We start from the raw sequence: 14,586 nt of genomic DNA, 5'->3' as shown, positions 1-14,586 counted from the left end.
CCGCCCACACGTCCTGACGGTATTTAATGCCACCTATTTTTCGTTTCCATAATATTTCAGGATTACGCGGCGTAAGCTTTCTATTTATGACGCGAAAATTCTAATGTCCAACAGATGTTGGAGATTTTTGCCGCCGTGATATATCGCGACAAGTGTTCCTCCTGTTCGGTGAGAGCAACGCGGTGAAATAAGAATGGAAGAATGTACGACAAAGACGAGAGAAACCAACCAACCAACAACAACAACAAAAAGAAACGTGCAAGAGATGATATACATAAATACGAGCAGCGGGAAATCCGCTATTTTCATTTCGCATTTTTCTCTGTAAGACCGCGCGCTCCTCCATAATAATACATTTCCGAACAATAAATCCCCATTTAATTCCGCCTAATCCCTCGTCCTTTTCGTATTAAAAATATCTGATTTTACCAATCCACCTTCTCTCTCACACATACTTTACTCTTTTCTTGCTTATATCTTTTATATATTTTTATTTTATGGTTTGTACAAATCACACGATAATTTACTTTTTTTATTCAAATCATATAGTTTGGTCACAGTTGACAAGTTCACCAACCTAAAAATAACTGAGACGATCAAATATTACATTTCTTTATAAGTTTGCCTTGTGGTGTGTACGCAACTCTATCCGCAATCGTTTTTTTTTGCTTGCGTTGGAGCAAAATAATAAGAAGACGCAATCGTGAATTTTTATTTTCGGGTCGCAATTTTTCCGGCCGTTTGTCTCTGCCTCAGGAATATATCTGTATGTATAGATATAGATATTACACTTCCTCGTTTATATATGTTCCTTTTTCTCTCTGTCTCTCCCTCTCAGGGCTTTATTTTCTGTTGTGTTGAGTAAATCAGACCGGTTTCAGCGCGGGGCACATATTTATCAAATTCTCTCCCGACGTTTTTACAAAGACGTACGGCCCCATTTGAATTTTAAAACACAAGCAGGCCCTTTCCTTCTCCCTAGAGAAAAAAAAAACGGAGACGAGAAAAGCATTGAATGAATGCAAGAAACAGAGAGAGAGAGATGGTGGTTTCCGGGACTCGGCGACCCCCGCACTTGATTATAAAATGGAGATTACAATATTTATATAATCCGCAATGCAAGAAAGTGGAGGAACATAAAACGCGTGCAGAAATACACACGTTATAAGATTGGCAGACATAATTTAGTTCAAACAAACTCGAAATGAAAGAGATAGAAAAAACACGAAAACGTCAATAAATTGAAGCTTTAAATACGGCACGCTTTCTATCATTCAATGGTACCAACTGATATTACCCCATTAATTTAATATACACCCTCTTTTTACACGGTACTCGATTTACACGGTTTAAAATAGATAATAAATAAATGTTAAAAATAATCAATTTACATATCTACCGTGTATAATTTTATGTACTAATCTCTAACCTACAAATTTGATTAGATAGGAAAGAACTTAATTTTGAGAACTTTGAAAGTTTTTCACTGATTGTTCATAGGTTACATTAAAAAAAAACTATATTTTATTATTATTATCGTGTTAGAAATCGCAACGTGTCGTTACGTAAGTTCGTGGAACAATTCCGAAGGTCAGGAAAAAAATGTTGAAAACTAATCATGTGTAACTACGATTTGCTGGATTCCTCGGATTTCCCAGAATCGCAATGATTATTCAAACACAATTCGAATCCGCAAAATGCAAACAAAAATCTGTTAAATATTTGAAACATATTTTTAAATAAAATTTAGAATGTTGATATTAAATTGAAACATTAAAAACAAGTGAGCAAATTATAACATTTTCAATTGTTAATGTCACTTGAGAATATTATAATAATAAAATAATTTTTTTATTATTAATTAATAAATTATATTATGTAATTTGTATGTAACTTCATTATTGTTTTTTGATAATCGAATTTAAAACTGTGTAACCTAACCTAATCTTCTATAAATTTAATAAAGTTAAGTTACTGCAACAAAATATAAATCAAATTTTGTTTAGATTAGCAAAAACCTAAGACAACTAAAATGACGCACACTTTGATTCTTTCTTAAATATCTCGGTCCGGGCATCAATCACGGATGAATTCATCAAGAAATGGATAAAATTTATCCTCGGCGTCACGACGCCTCCCTCTTAAGCCTACTATCTCACTGTTTGATGAATAGCATTCTTTCTTCACTGATTTACCTACATTATTTTACTTCATTATACTATTTTCTGTTTCACGACGCTCTCGAGTTAGACGAGTTCAAATAATAGAATAATTGAAAGGAAAGCGCGGGAGAAGAAACTGCGGCGCTGGTTATAAACATTGATAAGATTGAAAAACACAAAAACGCTGCAATTCGCAGTGCCGTCTCATTGTTATGTTTGTTGGTAAACGGTAAGTACAATTACTAGTTTGTTTATATATATATATATATATATATACATAGCAATGTAAATGAAATTGCGATGGTTCCAGTCACGTCTGGAATGTTTTCGAAAATTTACTTTCCGAGCGATGTTTGTTTCATTTATATCAATCCGGTTTGTTTTCAACGTAATCTCTATACTGGATAGAGATTTCGGGGTTTACTACGAATCCAGTAATCGACAAAAAAAAATATTAAAAACAGGCACTGTTTTTTCTGGGTAGATAAGAAAGGTTTTTCGGTGGTTTGAGCTTATTCTGATTATACCCATCAAAGATTGCTGTTGGTTGGAAGATCGAGGTTACGCTGGATCCTCTTAAAACATAACGAGGTGTGTTCTTAATTGGTGATCAAAGTTCTCGGTGAAATAAAACAGCAACAACAATGGTGGAAACGAAATTTTCTTTGCTGCTTGTGGGTTGCCTGCTTCTTGGGAGCATGTGGCCCGTAGAATCAGGGGTGATCATCAACAAGATCAAGGAGAAGATCAGGAACATCAAGGGATACTTTGCAGCGGATTGCGACACTGATGTGGATCTGTTGGAATGTGAGTTTTGTTTCATACTCCTCTCCTGCTATGCCCATTTTCAATTTCAATTGTTCTTCCTTAAGCCTCTTCCAATCAAGAAACGACAAGACAAACGTCAAATTTTCCGTCTACTTTAACTTCAACGACGACGACAACTACGACAACTTCGACGGAGTATCCTCGGATCGACATCAGAGGTCAGTTCGATAGCGCCGGTGAGGTCGAAGAGCGGAGGGGCGACTATGACGATGGTCCAATCGGTACGAGCAGACAGCTTATACGAGTGGGCGAAAATTGCCCGCAGGGATACAAACTGGCCAGAGACCGGACCTGCCGTAGAAACGTGTGATTCCTCGAACGCTCCTTGTTACAATCGTTGAGCAAATGTATAATAAACGTCTTCTTATTCATTCATTGTTGTTACATTTCTTTGTTGTCGTTCTTCTGTTGAACGTCTGCAGCATCCTTGGACAAGCTTACGAAGAATACGAAGATGAAATAGAAGTTGTATTCAAGAACCGTAAGTAATGCGTCAAGTTCTTCAGCAAAATATAGCTCGTACTGTAAAATAACGATCAGTAAAATGACAAATAACAACAAAAAATCAACAATTTGAATCTGTCAAAAACTATTTATAATTAACACATTGAAACACATTGATAACGAGCTACTCGATATTAATAATTAACACATTTCTTTTGTTGTCCAAAATGAAATTTGTTTTTATTTTGAGTACATATTTTTTAGTACATTTTCTCATTTTTGTACCCATATTTTCTCTCTCAGTTCATATATTCTTATCTCATGTGTTTCAAAGGTTATCATTGTTAACACGACTCTCTTTGACCTTTTGTATCATCTTTACTGAAATAAATTTCTGAAGTTTAAATATTTTATTTATTTCCTCCTCTATTTTCGCCCCGCTTTTATGATTCCAACCATGAAAACGCAATAGTTAAATTTAATGATGACCATTTACCAAGTTTCAATTCTTCATTCAACAAATCTTAGATGGTATTTATCATAGCATATTGTGATCGTATTTTTTCATTGGAACTAGATGTTCATTTTTTTAATAATTTATCTGCATTCTATTATTTATCCGTTAACTTAAAATAATAAATGATGTTTATTTCATATTTTTGCAGCCGTGGTGAATTTAACAGACGCCAATACAATAAATTTAAATTCGACCACAAGCCACGCGATTCAATTTCCATTGAATAATCCTTGCGAAGAAGGTGCAAAGTGGAGAGGTGGACGGTGCCGCAAAATCAGAAATAATTAGAGATGAAGAGGTTGCTTCAGCTGCTGTTCGTGTGCCTCGTGTTGAGCGAGTTGTCTGCGAAACCACTCCACAAGAAAGACTTTTACTTTCCAAGCGAGTTAGAGAGCGACGAAGATAGTAAGTATTTAATACTAAATATTCTTCTTGCGCAAAATGAAGATAAAAATCATTCAATTTTGTGTATTGCATTTTACAGTACAGACGACGACCATAGAAAGTAGGATCCTACTGGAAATCGGCAGCAATTGTCCAAGTGGCCAAACCTTCGTTATGAAAAGATGTCGTACTCTGATGTCAGGATAATATGATATCTACATATATAATATTCAATATCAATTAAAATGATTTTTTCAAGCAAATAAACATATTCAATTCAAATATTTTCTGCCTTCAGTTTTTTAATTATTTTCTATCAAATACATAATATTGGATTATTTCTGATCAACATCACAGATAACATTGGAAAAGTTAAAAGAGCGGAAGGGATGACGATCGCTGTTAACTAATCGCAGTGCCGTTTCCTTGATTAAAATGCAAGTCATAAATTTGGAAAAGAACTCCAAATTTTTATTATTATTTACATATTGATTATTTATTGAATCTTAATAATAGATGTAGTTTATATCGCTTCAGACCCTGGATTGTTAGGCTATTATCAAGAAAACTGACAGCCAATTCGTTTGGATCTCTGTCTAGCCTTTTTTCTGATAATTTATTCCTCCACTGTTTCCTCTTGAATGTCTTCATGAATTCTCCTATTCGTAATGTACCATGCACCAATGATCCTTGTTAGGCTTTTCGACTTTGTATGATCACAATAATAGACTTGTTGCTGACTCCCCACAACTGTTTTCCATAGGTTCAGACAGGTTTTAAAATTACTGTATAAATCAATAGTTTGAGTTTTTTCGAAATTGGCGAATCTTCCCGTAATTTCGGTTTCCTGAACTTAATTTCTAGTTGCTCTTATTTTGCTGCAATGTGATCTTTCCAGGTTAATATTCTATCTAGAGGTCACTGGTAGACAGAAGTCCTTTGTCATGGTAAAGGTGACATGAGCATATACGATATATACCATCATTAACCTTATTTCTCCTTTTTTGTAGCCAAGTTTACTTGCACAAACGTTGCAGCTGTTGTTTTATCCATTTTTATCCGGGCATAACCTTGCGGTACATACTAACACAATTAACCGAACATGAAGACGCTACTGACTTGATAAAAATAGATAGCAAAATTGATACCTACTGACCTAAGACTGGATCTGTCGCAGAAAGCTCCGATCTTTCGAACAATAATTGCTGCAGTTCTTTCTTATTAAAACATGCTTATTAAACATGCTCCATTTTATACTTTGTGGCTTAATATCTTTGTTGCCGTTCTACTGTTGAACGCCAGCAGCAGTCTCGGACAATTTTACAACAACGACAAAATTAAACATGGTAATTTCGATTACAGTAAGTAATTTCTCCTATTTCTAATTCTCCTAATGCTAATCTTCTTATTCATCCATCAATATGTTTCATCAAACAGTTTCAATAACAAATAAACAATTTTTATTCTTTTATTTACCTTAAATTATTTATAAACAAGATGGCTGTCAACGATGCCTGATTCGTAATTACAAAATTAAAATACAAAATGAAGTTACCATTTTTATATACAACAGAAACTTCAACAAATAAAAATGCTGTTGTTTCTCTTGCTATTATTTTTTTTTGTAGATCCGCTGCAAGCCGTTCTTCATGTCCCAGCGAATAATCCTTGTGAAGGTGCCGCCACGCTCATTCGTGGACGTTGTCGCAAAATTATAATTTGGTAACAAAGAAGACTTTCACGATTGCAGTCTTAAAACCTACACATTATGATGTCCATTTGCAAACTTATTTTTTTTAATTTATTCCATTGGAGTATAAATATGAATAAATGATGAGTTTTTTTTCTTTTATTTCTCAATTATTCTACACTAAACTTAAATGAAAAGTTTGAGCAAAAAGTGTTTTTTTATCAGTTAACTCTTTGAGGGGCAGTGGGACACGCATAGTCCCACCTTTAGAACATGCCTAGTGGTGCATTCTTTTAATTTTCTAGAAAATGTCGAAGAAAGGGAAGAATTTCATAGGGCAGTAGAAGAGGTTTATGTTGAATCAGACAATTTCGTCAACTGATTCAAAATTGGAAGTTGATTAATTCAGTTGTCTGGCTCTTCGAATGGTTAAAACATTTGTGTAAAAAAAATCACGTATTTTTTATTTTAATTTTTGATTTTCAGCATTTTTATTAAAATATACTGAAATCATAATTAGTTTTGGTGCATATGACCTCTATGTTACTGTGTTAAAATTTGAAGTACAAAAAATTTAATGTTTTAAATTACATTTATATAATTTGTTTTATTTACGATATTTATTAATAATTGTTTTAATTTCACTAACTTTTCATTTCAATTGTTATTTCCAAAGCTCCTTCAACCGGAACACGATAATACAAACGTCAAAATAAATTTCGACGTAGTATCCTACGATCGACATCAGAGGTCAGTTCGCTAGTGAAAAAAAGAAGAAAGAGGCGTCGATTACAACCAATCGCTACAAGCGAACTGATGATAAGAGTAGGCGATTTTTTTCGCGTTGAAACAAACTAACCAGAAAACTCTGATCAGTCGGACTATAATTATAAGCGCAATAATTTAGAAAATGTTCAGCAATAATTCTTTGTTATTTTATATTTTTGTTGCCCTTCTTCTGTTGAACGCTTGCGATGTTTTCGGACAACATTACAATAACGACAGAATGCTACAAGAAAAAGTTAAATTAAATAACTGTAAGTAACGCTTTAAATCCTTTTATTCCCAATGTGTGCATCGAGCAAATAAACATTTTATAATCATTCCTATTATGACAGTTTTATATAAACAAGATGGCTGCCTTTTATCCAGACTTTGAAAACAGAGTATTAAAAAGTATATGTAACAATATTAACATTTATTGCAATGAATCACTATGATACAAACTCAATATAACATAATAAAAATAAATTGATCTGTTGCAATGTGCTGAAAATGTTTTTTTTTATCAAAATTTGTTATGTAAACAACATTAATTGCAATAAATGTTTGTGCTGTTGATTCCTTTTTGCAGATCAGAAAAGAGTTATTCAGGTCCCAGCGAATAATCCTTGTGAAGATGCCGCCAGATTAATTCGTGGAAGATGTCGAAAAATTCGAATTTGATAACAAAGAAAGAAGTATTTCAAGATTTCAATCTTCAGACATACACATTATTATGTCGGATTACACCAAAAAACAAGTCAACAAAATGGAAATTGTTATAAAATATATTGAATCAATTTGTAATACATTTTGTGCACATTTATTTAAGGAAATCATTCCAAATTGAGTTACATCATTTAATCCATCCACAATATGCGTGTTATCTATCGTAAATATCAGGTATAGCAACGATTATATTAAATTGCAATATTTTAAGTAATTAATAAATTTGATGTAGAATATTTTAATAGATCTGACTATATTCTTCTTATCCTAGAGAATTTCTTAAAATGAATACTACACGACATGTATGTGACATATTACGCATAACGTTCACATGTATTTAGTCCAGAAATAAAACTATTCTTTACTATTTTAACAAGTACTTACAAAACTTACACACTTTGCAAATATCGTTTAATAGTTAGTCATTAGGTTTTAACATTGACAATGTTTATTCAATCAATCAATCAGATTGTATATACAATCAAGTAGAAGATTTTTATTTATCGGTAAACGGTAAATATTTTTAGTAAAAACCGGTTAACCGGTAAATTACAGGTTTTTTTTAATTGAAAATTTAATACATTAGCACAGTGGTCCCCAACCCCTGGTCCGTGGACCAGCCGAAGGAACATTAAATTATTTTCATGTTATTTTAACTCACTAGAATCTAGCGCGTTAAATGTTAAATCACTTTATATTCATTTTGGTGTAACTGTTTTGTCCCTCAGCGGGCCGCGGTAACATTATCAAACGTTGACCGGCGATTAAAAGGTTGGAGAGCACTGCATTAGTAGACCCATCAAAATATTTATTTAAATATTCAGATTCTGTTTTTAATGAAAATTACTTGTTCGATTTTTTTTTTATTTCAAAGTCATCTATACCATTTCCAGACAATAGTTTTAGTAATGGATTAATTTAACTAAAATAAATAAATTGAAGTTAACCTACAAGACCGCATCCAACCAACAAATTACAGAAGAATATAAAGAAAAATTTCCAAAAAGCAAATTGTCCACAGCAATTAGATTTAATTAATATTCGCAGTAATAAGATTGTAAATTATTTATATTATGACATAATAAAAAAAAGTTAGAAAGAAGCCTAGAACGACAATATACAAATTTATTAACAATTGAAAGCATATTCAAGTTTCTGTAACGTGAATTGAATCTTGTAGAGAAACGAATTCAAGAGAGAAGACAAACGGAATTAATAACACTACTCATTTATTTATTAAATCCACAAATCGGTTCTTTAATCAGCTTTTTCCAATGTTGACGTTTATGTCAATTACGATGGATCGACATTAGAGGTCGTCAATTCGACAGTGTTGGAAAAATCGAATATGCGTCGATTACATATAACCAATCGCTACACTTCACCAGCCGATACAAGTATGTCAAATTTTCCGCAGAATTAAAAACTGACAACGAAAACAATACTTACGAAAATGCATATTAAACGCAGCCTTCTTTTACATTTTATGTTATTTTATTTCTTTATTGTTGTTCTTCTGTCTTGTAGAGATATCAATGTCAGATTTCAAAAAGGAGACCTAATATGCACGAGACCCATCATTAAAGTATTGAGCATTTTCCATATTTTTTTTAATCTTTCTCTGCAAAGTGCTATCGACCATGGGTCTTTCTGCCTGAAAAATTAATTATTTTATATTAATTTCATCATATTTAACTTTGTTGCTTAACGAGCACCGCGCATAACGAGTATTTCGCTTAACGAGCAAAATTAATTGTAAGAAAGCGAGCGACGTTTCGCATATCGAGTGCCTGTACATCATTTTTAAAACTTGTGTACAAATATTATGTGTATTTTTTAAAATGTTTCACTATACGAGTAAAAATCCGGAAATTTTGGAATCGATTAAACTCGTTAAGCGAGGTTCTACTGTATATCGGAATAATCCGTGTGAAAAATGTTCGTTCGTTCATGAACGGTATCGCAATAATGAAATTTGGAATAAAGAAGGATTGTAGTCTTCCAGTTTATAACAATATTAGTTATTTGTTTCATTCAATATATGAAATATAAGAATACTCCATAAGTGCATTTTTTTGTTAACACTACATATTTATTATTTTTTTCAATTTTCCATTAAAATATGTCGACATAGTTTTATATTCATTTTACGTTTGTGTTATAATCTTATATTAATCACAGTTGATTTCGATGCTCTTGACCTCTGTGTTAGAATTTTCAGTATTCTCATTTCATTTTAATTATAGAAAAAACTGTTAAAATCTTTACAAATTTTGGTCACTCGTATATTTAAATATCGTAAATATCAGATATATCAACAGTAATATTGATATAGTCATAACTATATAATTTATAATCTGAAATAATTTAAAAAGTGATTTTATTCAATTTTATATATCGATATACTCCCTGGACATCCTTCTTATAATAGATACTTTCTTAAAATCCATCTTCAAGTACTTATTTCTGCATTATTTTAATAAGTTGTTACGTAATTTACTTTGCAAATATCATTTAAGGAGAATTTGTTTTTAAATATAACCAAGAAACGTTGAACTTGAGTCTGCTGAAACGTGAGATTTATATTTTTCTGCGACAGATCCAATGTGATGGCAAGAAATGAAATTTGACGTCTAAGTCAGCATGATAATTTTGACGTATATTCTCATATTGACTTAAGAGGTCATTTCGATAATGTTTATAAAGACGAAGACCGGACATCGATTACAAATAACCAATCGTTACCAGCGAGCAGCTGATACGAGTACGAAAATACTTTAATGCAAACTGACCATAGTTCGCAGAAACGTCTGATCTCTTGACCAGTCCTGATTGCATTCCTCACAAAAAATGTATAACAAACGTATTCCTCTTTCATTGTTGTTTCTTTCCTTGTTTGTCATTCTTCTCTTGAACACCAGCAGCATCCATGGACAATGTAAGTAATGAATATGAGGTGCAACAACAAATATTGATGTTTTTTTTTTAGTCCTGACTGTGATTCAAGTTCCTTTTAATTTTGGTGGCTGTAAGGAAGGTTTCAAGTATATCAATGGACGTTGCCGCAAAGTTGAAACTTATAGAACAGCGGAGAGATAGTGATAAATATCTAAAATCCAAATTACACTCAATCTAAATCAACGATTTCTTTTGTCCTTAAAAACGCACTATTCAAATGAATTACAAACGCAAATAAACACATGTTTTGTCTTTTTTTATTCGTTTTCATAGTTCCACCTTTTGACATTTACTAGTCACTCGTGTACATAATTTTTGTTTCAACATACTATCCACAGCCTCCTCCATTCTGCTATTGACAAGAGAAACGTCAAATTTGACGTATATAATACTTCGACCGACATCTTCAAAGTATTCTGACATCAGAGGTGAGTTCGATTGCATTAGAAAAAGAAAAGAGCGCATGAGGCGTCGATGACAAATAACTAATCGTTAGAGGCGAACAGCCGAAACGTGTGATTTCTCAAAAGATTCTTGCAAAATTGAATAATCTTTCACTTTTCTTTCTTTTCTTCATTTGCTAAATGCCAAACATCCATGGACAAATTTTACTGTAAGTAATTAAAAAAACACATCTAGTTAATGTGTATTCATTGAGAAATAAAAAAAATGATAATAAATAGCAATCTTTGACCCTTCCCATTTTCACAATTAGAATATCCTTTTTATAAACAAGACTCATCTCCACGTAATTTTCTCTTAAGTTATTTATACTCATTTCGTACCCTTTTATCACCTCCCAGTCTATTTTTCGTTTTTATCTCTCTTTGACCTGATGTATTTACTGCAAGCAAATAAACATATCAACTCGATTTAAACGTAATTGCTATAATTATATATGCGCATTATGCAAAACAGATCAACAAACAAACACTTATTATTTTCAGAATCACATATGTATGTTAATTAATTATTTAATTGAAGGAAAAGTTCACATCCCTGGTTATTTAATATTTTCATGCTGTTGATTCTTTTTTACAGTAATGTCTATCGTTCAAGTTCCTGTTATTTTATGTCATAAAAAATGAATTACAATGAGAAATAAAATTGGAAATAATGAAGACGAACATCAAATCTGACGTTTAATTCATCTAAACAATGACAGCTTCGATTCTGGGATCAACATGAAATGTTAAAACAGATAGCCAATCGATACAGACGGACAGCTTATACGAGTGACGAAAATTGTTAGCAGTTATACGAACTGACCGTAGTACAGTCCACGTTTCAGAAACGTTTGATCTTTCGAACAATCATTGTTTTAAGCTCTAAATTCTTCAATACCCAATGTACACTTCTCTTTACAATAAATAACCCATCAATAATAAATAATAATATTTCTCATACATTAAACTTAACAAAAATATATAAATGCATCTTTTATTCTATTTTATTTACCTTCGCACTTTCATCGGACGAACAATATTTCATTCAACAAACTTATACTGATGATCTCTACCATCAGATATGTCTACAATTCAAATACAACTGTTTGCAAGTGCATTTAAGATTAGATTATTTAGTAATAAATACACACTAACATGAAAGCTGTATTTTTAAACATTAAATTTTGTAATCTTTTTTAATTATAAAATGACTTTTCTTGGTCAAAAATAAGACATTTTAATATTTATGCAGTTGTATCTATTTTTATCACGCACCTTAGATTTCTAAATGCAGCAAAATGATACAACAATTTGGTAATGCTAATAAGCATATTACATTTCTTATAGTTTACATACAAGGAAGAACAAAAAAAATCATTTTAACAGTAGAAAGGCAGCATATTTATATTCATTGCTGGACGAATTATATTCTGGTAAACATGCATTAAAGAGGAGACGTTTGATTGGACATTTTGATACACCCTTACTATGTGCTATATTTATCGTAAATAACAGGTGTACCAACCATATACACATTTTAGTAATTGCAGTTTGAGCGCCTTCGGACTCAATTGTGCTCAATTGTAATTGGTACGCCTGATAGACATGTTTCAGGTTATGCATATTGTAAATGCAGTATTCTATAAAGTATATAATTTATCAACTTATTGCAAATTGTTTTTATTTTCTTGCTTCGCATCGCGCACAGAGTTGAAGTAAAATTTCTATTATTATTTCCCTGAAAGATGAAGACTATTCTTCGGTTGCTGTTGACGTGTCTGGTGTTGAGCGAGCTTTCGGCGAAACCATTTTACGATTCGGACTTCGTCTTTCCGGACCAATTGGAGTCGTCGGGGAACAGTAAGTGATTGTATTTTTGTTTGTTTATTTTTGTGGTTGCGAAAGTGTGTCGGACTTGTGTGTGTGTTATCAGTATTTGAAGCGGTTGATTCATTAGGGTATCGCATTTTACAGCGGTATCTGCGACGACCATAGTAAACAGGATGATTATAGACATTGGGCACAATTGTCCGCCGGGTCAGTCTTTTGTACGGCGAAGATGTCGCACTCTGATGTCCGGATAGTTCGTTGATAGTGCATAGAGATAGAGCAGAGATCAAAGGTTGGAACCTACATAGATTTGGTTAAATGAAGAGGAGAGAACGCACTTCAGTCTTCGAGATGTCAGCTGTATCAACGGTTCTTCTTCTAGTGGTGGTAGTGGCGATGCTCGCCACTGCCCAATATCGGCCCAATGCCCAATTCCAAAATCCAGGATACGCATACTACCGACCATCGTTCTATCCCCAAATTCCGCACCACATTCCACCTATTCCTCCTATCCCGCCGATTTCGCAATACGGACAGATCCCATGGTATCCGTACCCTATGAAACCATCGATCCCCAATGATCCGTACGCAAAGATCCCTACGGAGATCGTCGACATCGACGGTGAAGTCACCACGCAAACGCCGTTGGAGATCAACAACTTCCACAACGTGCAGATCGGCGATAAGTCAGTCCCCTCAAATCAGGGCACATCTTTCACGAACCGCACCATCCACATTGTCGAATCGAAACCAATAATCAGCAAGTTTCATCGAGTCATCACCTCGGACGGCACCAAGAGCCAAAGCCTCAACATCCACATGTACAACGGCGTCGAGGTCACCACCTCCACTTCAACCACTACCCGAGATTATGACGAATCCACAACCTCCAATCCAACCGAAGAGGAGGAGGTCAGCTCGGAAGACCCAAAACCTGTCAACTCATGGATCTTCGGATGATCAAAAATTCCAACCATACGTATCTGCTTCATTGTAAAAATTACATTTATATATAGAATAAAGTATATAAACAAAAGAAAACAGCAAAAGATATAATTTCAGCAACATCCATTTAATTGTTATTAAAATTTACAACAAAAAGCACCAAAATGATAACGAAAATAATTAAATGAAAACAAAATAAAATATTAGTTTTCATTAAATCCAAATAATTAATAATAGTTTATTAGCAAGATATTAACAATAAAAAGATATATAAATCAGCCCGGGAAGATAAATTTAATGATATAAAATAAAATATACATACAAAAAAAAGACAAAAAGCAGCCACGATTGGAACTAGAAAAAGGGTAAGATATTTAAATTTGGGATGGATATTTGGGTTTCGGGAATACAGAATCTAGAGAGAGATGCGATATTGGATTCTTCTGATTTAAATTTCACGGAGAGCGAAAGGTATCGCTCAAGCAGAGGAACTCTTTTGATTTTGGAGTAAAGGAATTCATTAGGAGGATTGTGTAGAGTATTATTAAGATGTCGTATTTTGGTGAGGAGTCGAAGAGCTGAATCCAAACATTTTAACCAATTCTTTAAAACATTGATTACCCTATAAAATTTATTTAAATTTTATTGTTATATCAATTTCGTAATTATTGATTCAAGTATCAATATTATGAAACTTCTCAACAGTAAAGAAACTGTAAGAGAAAAAAAAATGTTTCTTAAAGTTAGATTATACATTCAAATGATTTCATTTATATAAATTTTAATTTATATATTTTAAATTTATTTAGGAATAAATGGATATTTTAGAGTACGCCATCAAAAAAAATACGAATTTTTAATGTTATAAATAATTTATTTAAACTAGTTGAT

At 32.7% G+C, this 14,586-nt stretch overlaps 2 protein-coding genes and 2 long non-coding RNA genes across 4 annotated transcripts; all 4 read left to right on the top strand.

The window, feature by feature from the left end:
- Positions 1-1,942: 1,942 nt before the first annotated feature.
- On the top strand, positions 1,943-3,363 carry LOC108563799. The gene is made up of 3 exons (XM_017922583.1): positions 1,943-2,391; positions 2,647-2,969; positions 3,035-3,363. Exons 2-3 carry the CDS (start codon positions 2,807-2,809, stop codon positions 3,298-3,300), a joined length of 429 nt encoding a protein of 142 aa, XP_017778072.1. The 5' UTR covers positions 1,943-2,391; positions 2,647-2,806; the 3' UTR covers positions 3,301-3,363.
- Positions 3,364-6,852: 3,489 nt separating this feature from the next.
- On the top strand, positions 6,853-7,758 carry LOC108563795. The gene is made up of 2 exons (XR_001891110.1): positions 6,853-7,062; positions 7,380-7,758. It is a non-coding gene; the product is annotated as an uncharacterized LOC108563795 (long non-coding RNA).
- Positions 7,759-10,245: 2,487 nt separating this feature from the next.
- On the top strand, positions 10,246-10,732 carry LOC108563794. Its single transcript, XR_001891109.1, has 2 exons — positions 10,246-10,454; positions 10,506-10,732. It is a non-coding gene; the product is annotated as an uncharacterized LOC108563794 (long non-coding RNA).
- Positions 10,733-12,557: 1,825 nt separating this feature from the next.
- On the top strand, positions 12,558-13,845 carry LOC108563792. Its single transcript, XM_017922573.1, has 2 exons — positions 12,558-12,780; positions 12,895-13,845. The coding sequence occupies exon 2, from the start codon at positions 13,069-13,071 to the stop codon at positions 13,708-13,710; it is 642 nt and encodes a 213-aa protein (XP_017778062.1). The 5' UTR covers positions 12,558-12,780; positions 12,895-13,068; the 3' UTR covers positions 13,711-13,845.
- Positions 13,846-14,586: the final 741 nt, after the last annotated feature.

This window comes from Nicrophorus vespilloides, unplaced genomic scaffold (assembly GCF_001412225.1).
Source record: "Nicrophorus vespilloides isolate i.1.1-1 unplaced genomic scaffold, Nicve_v1.0, whole genome shotgun sequence".
In the NCBI taxonomy this organism is placed as follows: Eukaryota; Metazoa; Arthropoda; class Insecta; order Coleoptera; family Silphidae; genus Nicrophorus; species Nicrophorus vespilloides.
Note: the sequence above shows the minus strand (reverse complement) of the source record. Positions and strands in the feature narration are given on the sequence as shown.

Excerpts from the sequence above, each read along its gene's own strand:
- LOC108563792 (XM_017922573.1), top strand. The coding sequence starts at position 13,069 with ATGAAGAGGAGAGAACGCACTTCAGTCTTCGAGATGTCAGCTGTATCA.
- LOC108563799 (XM_017922583.1), top strand. The coding sequence starts at position 2,807 with ATGGTGGAAACGAAATTTTCTTTGCTGCTTGTGGGTTGCCTGCTTCTT. Across the intron at positions 2,970-3,034 it reads TGATGTGGATCTGTTGGAAT|CCTCTTCCAATCAAGAAACG; the intron begins GTGAGTTTTGTT and ends TTCTTCCTTAAG.